At 46.8% G+C, this 14,256-nt stretch overlaps 2 protein-coding genes across 2 annotated transcripts; both read left to right on the top strand.

Moving 5' to 3' along the window:
• Window positions 1-807: 807 nt before the first annotated feature.
• Window positions 808-2,454, top strand: ANOM_009343 (pantothenate transporter; the record flags this gene model as incomplete). The annotated part of the gene is made up of 4 exons (XM_015554599.1): window positions 808-1,217; window positions 1,274-1,488; window positions 1,543-1,719; window positions 1,778-2,454. 4 exons carry the CDS (start codon window positions 808-810, stop codon window positions 2,452-2,454), a joined length of 1,479 nt encoding a protein of 492 aa, XP_015404748.1.
• Window positions 2,455-3,531: 1,077 nt separating this feature from the next.
• On the top strand, window positions 3,532-4,343 carry ANOM_009342 (uncharacterized protein; the record flags this gene model as incomplete). The annotated part of the gene is made up of 4 exons (XM_015554598.1): window positions 3,532-3,640; window positions 3,785-3,867; window positions 3,942-4,122; window positions 4,300-4,343. 4 exons carry the CDS (start codon window positions 3,532-3,534, stop codon window positions 4,341-4,343), a joined length of 417 nt encoding a protein of 138 aa, XP_015404749.1.
• Window positions 4,344-14,256: the final 9,913 nt, after the last annotated feature.

The following is a 14,256-nucleotide window of genomic DNA, read 5'->3' as shown; positions in this document are numbered from 1 at the left end:
GAGTGTCGCGAGAATAGTCTGTAGAGCTCTCAATAAGTTGGATAATGAATCATGGATGACTGCAGAGTTGTCGTTTAGACGATGATATGCGGAATAGTCTTAATGCCAGATGCGGTAGTGGATTGCGACCGAACAGGATCTTGCTAAACATGGAACCTGATGATTCTTTTCCAATGAGATGATGTGTATGTTGGCAAAGGATAGCTATCATAGTGATACACTGTCCATTCACCCTCGTCGGCTCTATCTCATGGGTCATTTCCACCCGATATGGTGTCAGTTAAGTAAGTATAACCGTATTTCCAGTCATTCTCCGTCCGTGCGCAGCAGGAAATGTGATGTTTTGGTCGTTGAACAGGTTCAAGTTATCTCTGGTTTTTCGACGCTTCCGGTTTTTTCTTCGAATGACTGGGACTGAAAGCGGAATGTCCATAAGATATACCTGTATATATTCAGCATGTGTACAACTTTAGTATAACTGTGATCGCGCCTCCGTCGGCTGCCGCATTGCCAGCTGTTACCTTTGGTTGTGCACAAGCTTGATCATGTTGATTCTCTGAGAAGTCACAATTTACAAGTTTTATCCAAGGAGATGAAACACCTGAGGTGAAGAGCCCTAAGCTCTCTGCAAGCATTCCATGCATCCGCCTATCATTCGGTCCCGGAGATAAATAAGTCGCCGGATTCCCCTCATTTTGCGTGATCATCACGACACTTTAAAGGCGACTCCGACCGTTCCCTTAACTGAACACTGGGATAAACCCTTCCTCTAACAAATGAAGGGGATGTACAGCAATACTTATCGCCATGGCTCGCCCGACCATGAATAGAATCGCAACGATCCTCTGGGGAAGGGAGCCGAAGGATCGAGCCCTACTCGCGAAATTAGATCTCACGCTGCTCCCCTACTTTTCCCTCATCTGGTTTCTGTTCGGTGTAACACGAGCCAGTTACTCGTCAGCATATATCAGTGGCATGCGCGAGGCCTTGAACTTCCAGGGAAAAGACTACAATTACATGAACACCGCCTATTTGGTCGTCTACGCCGTCTGCCAAATTCCTGGGACGAGTCTTTTGACCGTTGTGCGGCCCAAATATGTCTTCGTTGCAGCCAACTTGACATGGAGTGTTCTCACTCTTATCACGTACAGAATGACTCAGGCCTGGCAGGTTATTCTGCTGAATGCCATTGAGGGCGGCTTCTCGGCGATTGCCTAGTGAGTAGCACCCTGCACCAGATGACGTGATTTCCTTGCGTCTGACATCCTGGCAGTGTGGGTGCACACTTTATCTTGGGGTCTTGGTATCGCAAGTCTGAGCTAGGTACTCGAGCGGCCGTCTTTTGCTGCTTCGGCCATGTCGGCAGCATGGCCGGCGGATGGATCCAAGCCGGACTGCTGAAAGCATTAGCCGGGCACGCTGGTTTACCTGCGTGGCGATGGATCTTTATCATCGTCTCAGTGATGACGATCCCCGTTGCATTATTCGGTATGTCCCCGGAAAAGCTAAGTGCATCTTCAGATACTGATACAAGACTGCTAGGATGGTTTTTCATCCCTGATCTCCCGGCACATCGCGCAGCATGGTATCTCAACGAGGCCGAGAAAGAGCACGCCGCGCACCGCTTGGGCCAGACATCCAAGCAAACGTGGGACCGCACTGTTCTGAAGCGCGTCTTGCTCAGCTGGCAATTCTACCTCCTACCACTCATCTTCATGCGTGAGCCACTTCCCCTTTCCCAGACCACCCTACAAAGTCTAACAAAAGAAAACCCAAGTCTACTCTCTCTGCGTCCAATCCCTAAGCAACAACGTCATGGCCCTCTGGATGTCCTCGCGCGGCTACACAACCATCCAACAAAACAACTACCCAACAGGCATCTACGCAACCGCCATCCTCGGCACGATCCTCTACTCCGCAATCTCCGACAGACTGCAATCGCGCTGGGAATGCTCCCTCGCAATCGGGCTAACCTTCGTCATCGGCAGCGCAATCCTCGTCGCCAACCCGGCCGCCGACGCAGGCCACTTCTTCGCCTTCTACCTGCTGGGCACGACCTACGCGCCCCAGGCCCTCTGGTACTCGTGGATGGCGGACGTCACGGGCCACGATCTACAGCTGCGCGCCATCACGACGGGATTCATGAACTCGTTTGATTTTGCGTTCGTCACCTGGTGGCCGTTGGTGTTTTATCCCGTTACGGATGCGCCGCACTTTGAGAAGGGGTACGTGGCTAGTTTGGTTACGGGGTCGTTGACCATTCCATTTATTGGGCTTGTGGCGTATCTGGATCGGAGAGACACTGCTAGAGGGGTCATTGGGAGGATTTCTGGGGTTGTTGAGGATCCTGTCGACGATGACCACGCCCGACGCCAGGGCGAGATTGATGACGTTGATGATCATCCTGATGATCCTATTCCTACGACGGAGGTTACGGTTGCGAGTAAGGTGTGATGAGATTAGACACTTCATTTTAAGTTATAATATAAACACCAGACAACACATATATATATATATATAGACAGATACATAATGACACCAGATACTAAAACACACATCCACACAAACAACCCCTACCACCCACTCCTCCCCAAATCCATATACTAGTGATACCTATATAAAATAACCCCTCCCCCAAAAAGAAACCAACACACCCAACTCCAGAACCACAGTTCCACCCAGTCTCCAATACACCGGACAATTAACCATCCCTTCAGTAAACACACACAAACCCACCTATCCATCCCAATAAATATACATAAACCCAAGCAAGGAACCCCCCAAACTAGAGATATGACCCATCAACCACCCAAGCATACATACCCTAATGTACAAGTATGCATAGACAGACGCATGTATCAGTATGTGCATACGTGCCCAGAATACATAGCTGTTGCATGGGATTGGGAGTTTATTGGGCTGGTTGTGTTTTCTGTCTCTCACACAAACAAACACACACTCTCTCTTTATTTGTTTATTTATTTATTTTATTTTTTTTTAGAAAAGTTCTTTTTACTATTGGGTTGTTGTGGTTGGTGTACGTTGTATATATCTTGGGGATTTGATGGGTGCATGGGTTTAGTATCTAGGATTTACTAGGGAGGTAGAAGGTAGGTATGTATGTAGTTGAAGGCTATGCATTGCTTGATGGGTTTTTTTACTCTTGTTATCGTTGCTTGAAGCGGGTCTCCTGTTATCTTTACTATGTACGACGCCGAGGTTGTCGATGTGCTATGGCATGACTACTATATCCATTTTGGAAGTACATACGACCTACATGCCTTGCGGTATAAAAAGTACTATGCAGGTTGTTGCTGAGGTGTTTTCTCGATCTAGCTTTATGGGGATATAGACAGAGCTTCAATATGTCACGAAGAAACAAAAGTACTGCTGTAGGAGCCAATAGACTATTTTTCTTTCTGCCAGAGATACATGATTGGCGTGGGAAATGATATACATATACTTCCTCATCTTCGACTATCTATGCCCACGTATCTGAGGTGGCTAGGGGGTATGTTCAGCTCAAGCACCATGGGACTCACCGACGACAATACGATCCTACGAAGTGTAATCGGGATTGCTGTTCAGCTTCTCGGTTGTTCACCATGCCGATGGAGGTCTATGGGCAATGTAGACGGCGGTATGTCGTCGATCTCCGCACATGTTGGTGTTGGTTGTGTGACCAGACTGCAGATATTTCACGGGGAACTGGGGTAAGGCAGGACGTCTGTACTTTTGGTCGACTGCAGCTGGGCCGACTCGTAGTCTGCTGAAAATGGATCAGGACAGGGAGGTGGTCTGCTTATGGTTGTGGACAAGAAGTGGGAAGCAGTCCGGATTGCAATGCTGTGTGACGCATCGAAAAAGGTAAGCTGGACACCCAACACAGCGGGTAACCCACGAAGCGTCACGGCTGCGGATGTTTTACGGAAGACCCATAGACGCGGTCTTCGTTGCGGAGGAGCGAAACGCCATGGGCGGATTTGGAATCGGATGCAGCTGAGGCGTTCCCAGCGCTCATGGTAACGAAGGCCCGCGCGACCAAGGTCTCTCCAAAGACATCGGGTGCAGACGGCTTATTGGGCTCTGGATGGGTTGGTGGTACGGCGTCTACCGTTGTAGGTAAGCTTTTATGCTTCTGAGATCAGATGGAAAAGTGATCCCCTCTGGTTGATGCGATTTCGACGTTTCTTTGTATGACGTCCCATTTTGGGATATGCCGGTCGTAAGGCTTATGGCATGTCATAGTGGAACAAAGGTCCCTTTCATGCGCTCAAAGGCAATGTACGTGGCTTGCAGTAATGATCATGCTGTTGCTTGCGAATGCTTATGGCTTTGCCTAGGATAGGAAGTGTTCGCTTGACTCAGAGCTGGCGCGAAGGGTAGTAGCAGGCCTCTCTGTGGGGTGTCAGCTTGTACCACTTGTTCTTGACACAAGAAAGTTAAAGGAACAGTGGGTGCAAGGACGCTGATGTAAAATGTGGTCAATCATGGTCGATGCTGCTTACAATGCGCATCCATTGTCGCATTATCATGTGGAACAGTTGCGGTGATGACGCTGCTGGAAGCTCCATCCGAAGGCTGAGTAAGCCACATGCAAGACGCAAGAGTTCCTCACCACCAACCATTCGATGGAGAAGAGAGAGGATGAAGATGTGGAAGGGAGGAAAACCAAATGACTCAGGGGCGTCATCAACCGATAGACTCTATGTACACGCAGGCCAAACCACAACAATGGATGAATGAACATGAAAACAATATCGCGAGTCAGACATCGGATACACTAACCTCATTCGGGTCATATTGGATTTTGGACAAGCCGCGACGCCCAGCGCGGGGAATCGGAAAGTGTCATTCGCACGGTTGGAATGACCTCCATCTCACCCCAGCAAGAGAGCAATGCTGAAAAGGTCTTCCTGCAACCTAAGGTTCCGGTCCTATGTTGATCTGTGATAGACTACTGCGCGTTACTGACCTAAATGGGCTCGTATGCTTATGGGGTTTAACGCGCTACCAGTTGATATCCGCTGTCTCAAGACAGCTCATACACAAACCCGAGTAACTCTGCGTGTGACTGGACAATGTGATCTTACCCTGGATTAGAGGGGAGTTAAAAAAAAAAGAGGAGAAAAAAAAAAGAAAAGAGAATAAGATAGAATAGAACGATACAGAGGGGATCTCGGAGATACTCCTAGGAAAAGAAAGTGGATAGGTTGGTCTTGCTGAATGGATTGCATCCACGGAGTACTATTGTTGCCAGAGTGGGTTATAACAGGCAGGATTATTACCGCTCGTTAGCTCTAGACTGCACTCTCCTCAAGTCCAAACAAAGGACGAGGGCAGCATGTGGCTTTTGCTTTGATGTGGGAGTTCAGGCGGAAAAAGAAAAATAGGGAAAACCGCCTAAGGATCGTCCAAGTCGAAGGAGATTAGGAGAGGATTAATTTAGTAAATGGCTGTGGCTTGGACTGTACAAAGATAGATACTATACGCTAGCCACGGCAAATAAGATAACAACACCGATGCCTAGCTGTTTATTATAAATTAATTAACTTGTCGTTATAGCCGACCAACCAAGATTAGAACTGACCCGTTAAGCATCCGATTCTTATCACATTGCTTCATTGCACAGAAGAAGTATACAAAACTCCCTCATGACAAGGTGAAAACGAAACGGAAAAAGAAAAAGAAAAGAAAAGAAAAGAAAACCCCTCAATATTCCTTTTTTAATTTAGTGGAACCGAAGCTATTTCCTATGCCCAAATAAACCGGTGGTCACCGAGGTATCTCAAGTATGAATGTAGGTATTAAATTGTACACCATCAATGCGTGGTTTTCATGACCGATGGAAATTAAAACCAGCCATTACTAAACAGGCCAGTCAACACCTGGCCAACAACTCCACAACCGCTGTGTGCTATGTGACGACAACGTTTGTCGTCGGATCACAACGGCTTCAGTTGACGTTGAGCACGTATGACTTGATTTGTTTACGAAGATGGTTACCTAGGTTGGAGATGTGGCGCGACTTTTTTATGGAGACTGACTGGTGTACAAGTTAACGGTCGATTGCTATATTTGGTTCATACTTGAATGTCAGTCCAAACCGGTGGATGGGTTCCAGAGGTGAGACAGGATTCGTAATGACCAAAATGATACAGTCAATCCTCCCCCAAAATGATATGGGGATGCCTAGAGTTCAGGTTAGGGTCTCCAGTCTGTACTCAGTACTCCGTAGGCGCTTGGGAGATACTACAACGGTGGTTCGGTACGGTTACGACGGTCTCTGTCGGACGGTACTGGTGTGGTGAAAACCTACAATGTGACTGGTCAGAGCGGGGAAGAGAGTGAGTATCACGCTGTATCAAGGATCGTGACCAAAAACTCCGCTTATCTCCATCTGGAGTTCTGACTTTCGGGGCTTCTGTCCTCCGTCAGAGTATGGTATCCTTTATCACGTAAACGTTCAAAAGCGGGACAAGGATGGAACGTAGAAAAAGAAAAAAGAAAAGAAAAAAGAAAGAGAAGGATAAGAAAAAGGAACGAAAAAAGTAACAAAGCCGTGGAGCCTGATCTGAGACTTTACGCCCCAGCCAGAATGCATCGATGACCATCTGTGGATATCGTAGGTGACTTGCCAAAAGGACCTTTTCAAATGAAATAATAAAATATCCCGTTTATTGTGCTCAAAGACGTAACCCTGATATGATCGTTCAGCGTCAGCCATCGAATAATATGGACCTTCATTCTCACCCCCGCCTTCGCGATAAATGCGATAAGCCCTTTTCTTTCTCTTTCCGGCCTCGGAATTCAGGTTACCCTCGGTTCCAGAGTGTAAATTAAATGAAAATCAAATAAGAGACGGTATCTGTTCGCTATATTTTTCGCATCACCATTACGAAATTCGGACATACTTGTGATAATGATGGTCGGAGTGTCGGAAATATCGACTTTCTGCTTGTTTCGACCACCCCCACCCGTTGCAATCGAAATAGTCTTCCATACGGTCCGTGCCTACAACAGATATTAACCGGGACAAACTTACTCTCGAGAAACGAACGCAGAGGTAAACACTAATTTGGCCAGCCATCCTGGTTGAACTTCGACCCTCGGACGAATGCTACCTCCTGACTGCCTCAAGGGAATACCTGCTCTCCACTACAGTTTCCGGGGTTCTGCAAAGGCGCAGACATACTACATGCAGAGGTCGCCCGAGGAGTCGTAACAACCGGTCGGCAGCGCAAGGCTATCCGTACTCGTATACCTTGGCCACAGGCTTGAACGCAGGCATGTTTCAACCGATCCAGGGAGTTGGTGTTAACGCTGCAATATAGACTTGCATGAGTTAACACGGGACGGGTGTGATGGATCGCAACTCGCCCTCCACCACGATCTTGTTTGATGATCCCCGGCTAATAATAATACTGGCCCAAGCACCATCAGGACACTGAGTTAATGGCTGCTTATTTGTATGTATCGGACCGCAAGGATTGCAAGAATGCAAGGAGCCCCGAAGTTGGAAGAGGAGGCAACCCATCCCTGCACAGTAACTGTGCTCCTAGGAAAGGAAATCTATGGTTTCCTTGCGTAGTATGGCTTATTTCAATTCATATCAGAAAGGCTGGTGACGCGATCAGTCCAAGGGGATGCATATCGCTGAGGATTATGACAACCCACGCGCAACTAAAGCACCACCTTCACATTGGTATCGTGATGGGGCAAAGAAAAAAAAGGATAAGAAATTCTCCGGCGAGCATCATTTCCAATCTCGCAGTAGACAGCTGCCCATGATGCAGTGACGGGTGAACGAGATTAAACCAATTAATCTCAATGGAAATAGCCAAGTGCCGGTAAAACAGAAAAAATTTCATCTCATCAAGGAGTGCATTGAGTGCATTGTGCGAAATCTGGAACAAGCCTTGCGGTCCTTGGATGGCCATGATCTGCTCACTCGCATCAAGGAGAAGATACTTTCCAAGATCCGACCGGTACATACACACTCTCTTTCCCTCTCTTACAGGCTGGGAGAGGTGTTAGTTTGCGCCCAGGCCACTCGATCGACCTCAAAAGTCAGACATGATCACACTTTCTGTAGGTCGGGTGTTAAGACGCTCGAGCAGGGGATAATCCACCAGTTCTGCGCCCAGGAGAGGAGTAGTCGTGACTAGTACGGGCGGACATACCCCAAAACGACCTCGGGTTGAAATTCCATCGTGAGCATATGGAGGATACTATTCCAAGCTCATTGGGGAATCAATGCCCAGGCTGCTGCATACTAGGGGTAGTGTAGTACTCCATACTCCATCGTGAAGTGAAGAATGCTAAAAAGGCCCCTCGTTCATTTTCGTGAGCGGTCGACCTGCCGTATCAACGACTAGATTTTATTTTCAATTCCGCTTGGTGGAAAGTGCGGAGGGTACCACAACGATCGCAATAGTAGGGTTGATTATCATGGGTTGATTTGAGATCAGGGTGAAAACGATGGGACAACAATATTTCGAGTCGCGGTTTTCAAACTCAGCGATGACCTTGCGGTTCTGTGGTGGCACGATGGTCATGGAGAATGATGGTGTACTACTTGCATAGAGGTTCCATAACCAGTTGATCCGTAATGTTAAATTAGATGATGGTCGTCGTATACGTTACGTTCTTCAGTAGTGGCGGTGACAGGAAATGGATCCAAAGCCTCGGTCAATGTTGTGTGGCAAGCAAATTGATCCGTACCTTCCAAATACTGTAGTATTTTGTTCTTTCATTGCTTTTTCTTTTTCTTTTTTTTGTATTTTTATTACTATCATCATTCGTACTGGAGGTCGCTACTTCTTTACTGCCGCGACAATACATGACAGACAAATCAATATTTCATCGTAACAGGTAGCTACCGAAAATTCCCCCCTTCTCTGGTTCTTCGCTTCAAAGGTTCGGAAAAAAAAAGGCAAATAATCATGAGAGAAGCTCAGTATAACTCTTGATTTATAGATCATGATTGGTTTACGTGTAGTGTTCGGTTTAGGAACAAATTAATTGGTCATACCGGGCAGATCTCTCAACCAAAAAAAGAAAGTCTAGATGGATGGAAACAAGGAAGTAAAAGGAGGCGGGAACAAAAAAGAAAAAAAAAAAAAAAAAATATTGAGAGAGGCTCAATATCTCATAAGTCGGTTGAAACGGTAAAGCTCCATCAGACGCAATGTATGAGAAAGTTCCATTCAGCGACTGCAGCCCCTTTCGTTAGGCTTTTCTTCCATGCAAGACCAAGAGCCATAGTCTCTGGAGTTTAGCCCAAGCGCGTCTTTGATCGCCGCGTCCATTGTCCGTCTCGTATCGCCGTATGTCCGCCGCCGTGCTCGGATGACAAACGACCCAAGGATTCACTTCCAGCCTCGTCGATGGATCTCAACGGACCACTGGACAATTTGGGATTCGCATATGATGCTGATGACGATAATAAAAATGCCAATCTGCTCAGCCGCTCCACTTCGATGCTCACTTCCGTCTGAAGTTCTGGAACACCAAATGAGCCCACACTGGGCTGGTGGTGGAAATTTATTACACCGTGTTGGCCCAGAACCAGCCCGAAATACTGGGGAAATGCGAAGTTGACCTTCTGATTTGTTGCACTCCAATGGTTCCCGACCACTCTCAACTACACCAGAACAAGAGAATCGGCTGCGATCGTGGGTCCGAATTGCCAGAACAGCCAAGAATTCGTTGACGCACTTCGGATCGTCTGTCCAGATCGTTAGTTACGGGATTAAGAAACTAACAGATTTGAAAGGAAGAGAAAAAGTTAGAACAGGAACTTAGAATAGCGAATGTAAAAAAACAAAAGAAAAGGAAATTAATGGAAACTGGAATAACATCGTCCCCATACCTCGACTTGGTGCTACTGCATACGGTTGGTTCCAAACCGACGTTATCGGTCTATCAATGTTATGGAGGACTCTTAAATCTTCGGTTTTCTCTTTGCTTATTTCCAATTTGGGTTGTTGGTCAGTTCATCAGTGGGTTAACTACGAATTATGCTTCACCTGATTAGCAGGAGTAGGAGAGATGATAACAATGATGTTCAAATGATGTTACTATATGCCTATCAGTGTCCACCAAACGACGCAATACTGGTCATAACTGATCATTAATATATTCTTCGGTGACGGAAGCTTATAGCAAGTTAGCCAAGGTGGACAAATTTTGCATGGTAATCAATTAGAACGGATAGCGTCCGACCAAGGAGCGTGCCATAATGGAGAGGTTCTGCTAGTCACATAGGCGAAATCCGCAAGCAGGGTTCAGGCGCAGAGAACTAAGTTGGGTCGCATAATTCGATGATAATCGAGGAATTGAAGGGGCCAAGACCAACTTGTCCAGCTCCATCCAGTCTACAGGGTTCCAAGCGAAACAATACACCCGGATGGAACTAGTGTGGACATGCAACAGAGCCGGGTCATTTGTCACTTGTCACTTGGTAAGATACATGGGCTGCGTAGTTCCTCGGACCATGGTGTTTGATAATCCCCTACTCGATCATGACAATTTTTTTTTTTTTTTTGCTTTTTTCTTTAATTCTTCTTCTAATTATTTAATCTTTGCGTTCTTTTCCTAAATTTCGAAGGGGGGCCAAGATTCAGGTAGGTCATGGTCTATCGCGCTTTGGGCGAATGAGACGTCGTATCAGTGGACGTATATCGTCAATGCATCGATCTGCTCCGGCGGTACTGAACTGTCAGAAGCCATACCCGAACTCTCAGTGTTTGCCTGTCCCCTGAAGTTAGTGGGAGCAGTTCGAAGTACAGAATCTGACGGCACTCCGTCCTCCAGACACAGGAAAGTCGTCCGACCGGTGCACATCCCCTAAGAAAATTTGGTACCACATCGAAGTTAAATCCTTCCTAAACGCTACCCACACTCTCAGGACCGAACCTTCGGGGTTCAACAGGGAAAGAGGAAAATCAACGGGATTTGAGATACTCAATTCCGTGCATTCATTGACTCTCGACATCATGTACCATGTACAGTGTCGCGTCCCGAGTACTACGATCGTCATGACTACGACGGGTTAACCGAACGTAGAAAAGACGGCCGGAAATAACTCAGTCTAGCTAGTATCTGGGTCATAGTAGGTACCTCATCAAAACAACTAAAACCGTTGCGTAGAACTATGGACTCCAGAGTATATTCTTCTTCTGGAGACGCTGTGGGATACTACGGAGTACTATTATTGCCAATACCTAGGTAAACAGAAAGAAAACGAAAAAGAAAAGACAGCCCCCTCAGTGATGGGTAGAGGCGCCACAGGGAAACTATTGCATGTTGACCATCATTTGGAACACCAGAAAAATGCCACTACACTGTACCACTTACAAAAGCACTTGGTTTCTGCCATACTCTTAACTTTCTGCTCTGTCTCAAAGCACGAGTCAGGGGGTTGAAACTCGCATTGTGTGCGTGTGTGTTCTTTTCCCCATTTCTGCTCTTTTCTTTTCTTTTCTTTTCTTTTTCTGTTTTTTTTTTTTGGTTGGAGGGAGAGGGGAGGGGCCAAACTGTGTTATCACATTGTGCTTAGCGCCCTCATCCATGCGAGGGACTTTGGAGTGGTGGTGATGAATGTTGTCTTAGATCAAAGCTCCATTTACTGCTGCCGAGTCGCTGCGCAATGTGACAATAAACGTAGTATTAAAACCATGGGACTGGGAATTTCTCTTTCGGGCCAAGTCCCTAAAATGGCCATGTTTTATTGACGTACACGAGCAGCTGACAGGACGAAACCCCGTGTATGAGTCTACACTGTCATGGGCCCTTGTATGTCTTTGCTTTCCGTGCTCTTTGACTATCTATGGTTGACTATTGGTGCCCTATCATCTCGAAACTGGATCAACACCATTAGAGTAGTAGTGTCATAATAAGTGGCGGATTAGTCTGAATTGCGGTCTTCGCGCGCGTAGAATGAGACGGAATGGGTCACCATCTATTCATGGTTTGGATTATACTCCATACACGGGGCATTACGACTGGGCGGAGTCGGACGGTACGGAGTAGAGGAACAGAAGAAACCTGGAAAGGCGCAGCAGCAGATGTTGGATTGGGTGAATGACGAGTTGGAAGCGGATTCGTCGGCAGACGGAGTTTGAGGTAATCAATCACCCCTAACCATCATTGACTCGGACGGTGGACTTGTTTAGGGTATGTGCCACCACTACCAGTAGGAGTCACAAGGGAGAGGGGGCTTACACCGGAGTATGGTCGCTGAGTGAGTCGGGCGGTGGTGGCCCCGCGGCCTGCGCCTGTCTGTCCCCAGCAGGAGCCTTACTATTTCCCAAGAGGAAAAAAATGTAATAGTTCAGAAAGTAAAATATGTGGAAAAGGTTAGTTCAAGGCAAGCTGAATGCAGCGATTGGACTACCGTCTGTTGGAATCAACTACCGCCATGTGGGACCATTGATTGGTTGGTTTAATTTCATTACGCCTCCTTTCTGGGTCCCTTGTGCACTTATCCCCATCCCTCCGGACGCATAGTTTACTACTCTCGACGCAACATGTTGCCTATGCCCCAGTGGTCCCCTCTCATTCTTACACAACCAGTGGATAAGTCGCGTTGGCTAGGAATTTTTCCAAAGTTTCATACATTACCGCCTATTCATTCCCTCTCATATTACCTCCCATATCCACCGGCAAACTAGACCCCTTTAAGCTTAGTGGCTCCTTTCTCGGCCAAGTTCCAATTCTCATCCCAAGTGGTCCATACCCATACCTGACGCAGAGGGAAGTGTAGCTACAGTAGTAGTAATCATCCATGGAGCCCGTCCTTCCCGTACATATTTTACCTCGCCATGACAACCCGATCCAGTAGTATCCTTGTCATTCATTTGGTCGATGGAAGTACCACCCTGTTGGCGTCCCGACTGACTTGCAGTTCATTTTTATTTTTTGGATTTTATTTTTCATTTCCCTTTTGCCTTACACTAAACCCTGTTCAGTCCTCCGTAAGTTATCCAGAGTTCATTTGGTTACGGAAACCTCGTAATCAGTCCAGTTTGGCCACACCACTTTCTGACTTAGTTACCATGACCATACGTATTTCCCGCGCAGCCTCTCCCCCGCCTTCACTTTGCCCCATTCCTAGTGGGTGGTTAGTAAGTTTTCTGTCCAAACCCAAGTATTGATTTGTAAGAGCGTTGTAATTTGATTATTACACCGAAAAGTACCACCAACTCATCAATATTCTTCCGTACCCAACCCAATTTCCCATTCCTTTGCCTTCCGCCAGGTTGAACTAGAATTGGCGATCAACCACACATAGGGTGAGTGCACAAACCCCCCTTCGTCCACTCTTCTCCCGTGCCTCCCGAGGTACTGAGCAATGGATCCCTTTTGTCCCTCGAACCGATTTTCTTTTTCCTTTCCTTTTTCTTGCTTTATTATTATTATTATTTTTTTTTTAACAGCTCCAGTCTTATTTTTTTATTTTTCCTTACCGTTGTTTGTTGTAAAAAATAAAAGAGGAGCCCAGAGCCTAGAAGGAAGGCGGCACACGACGCGGCGACCACGGCGACGGTTGCAATGCGACGCTAAGCCCGAACTTATTATTGGATCTGATATGGGTCCTTTCTTGGACGGAGGCAGTCAAAAGTCAGTACTCCGTAGATGATGATGTTCGCTCATCACCACAACGAGGTCATCCTCTCGCTTTCTCCCCTCCCTTCCATCCATCTACCCTTTCCCTTCCCTTTTGCGGTTAGAACGGTGACCAGGAGACTTGACCTTAACTAGTGAGTGAAAGGTTTTCCCACTAAACCCGAACTGGGGGGCTGCTGACTGACCCTGTTCAAGTTTAGTGAGCCCTTCCACAATTCCGTAGCATGCATCCACTTGCTTTTACCCCCTCCCCGTGGCTCTGACATCAACCGGTATTTCAATTCTCTTCAAGACAAAGCAAAGACAATCAAACCTGGATGACCAAACCGGAACCGACCCAAACGAGTCCAGAAAGGAGGATCAGCCCTCTGGACCTGCGTCCGGGTCAAACTTTGTCTATCCTGTATGGTCATTGCACTTCTCCGGACATGGACTAAAGACCTACCCTGGCTCATCTAGCGGAGATGTATGAGGTTTAGTTGTTATTTGCTGGATGAGGATGATGTCTTGACTTCATCCTTCATTATTACTCCATTTTTTTTCCCACCTTCCCTTCCTTTTTCATATTTATTTTAATTTAGTGTTTCTTTTTCGCCTTAATTCAATTTAAATTCACCTTTTTTT

Source organism: Aspergillus nomiae, assembly GCF_001204775.2.
Source record: "Aspergillus nomiae NRRL 13137 chromosome Unknown contig00244, whole genome shotgun sequence".
Classification (NCBI taxonomy): Eukaryota; Fungi; Ascomycota; class Eurotiomycetes; order Eurotiales; family Aspergillaceae; genus Aspergillus; species Aspergillus nomiae.
Note: the sequence above shows the minus strand (reverse complement) of the source record. Positions and strands in the feature narration are given on the sequence as shown.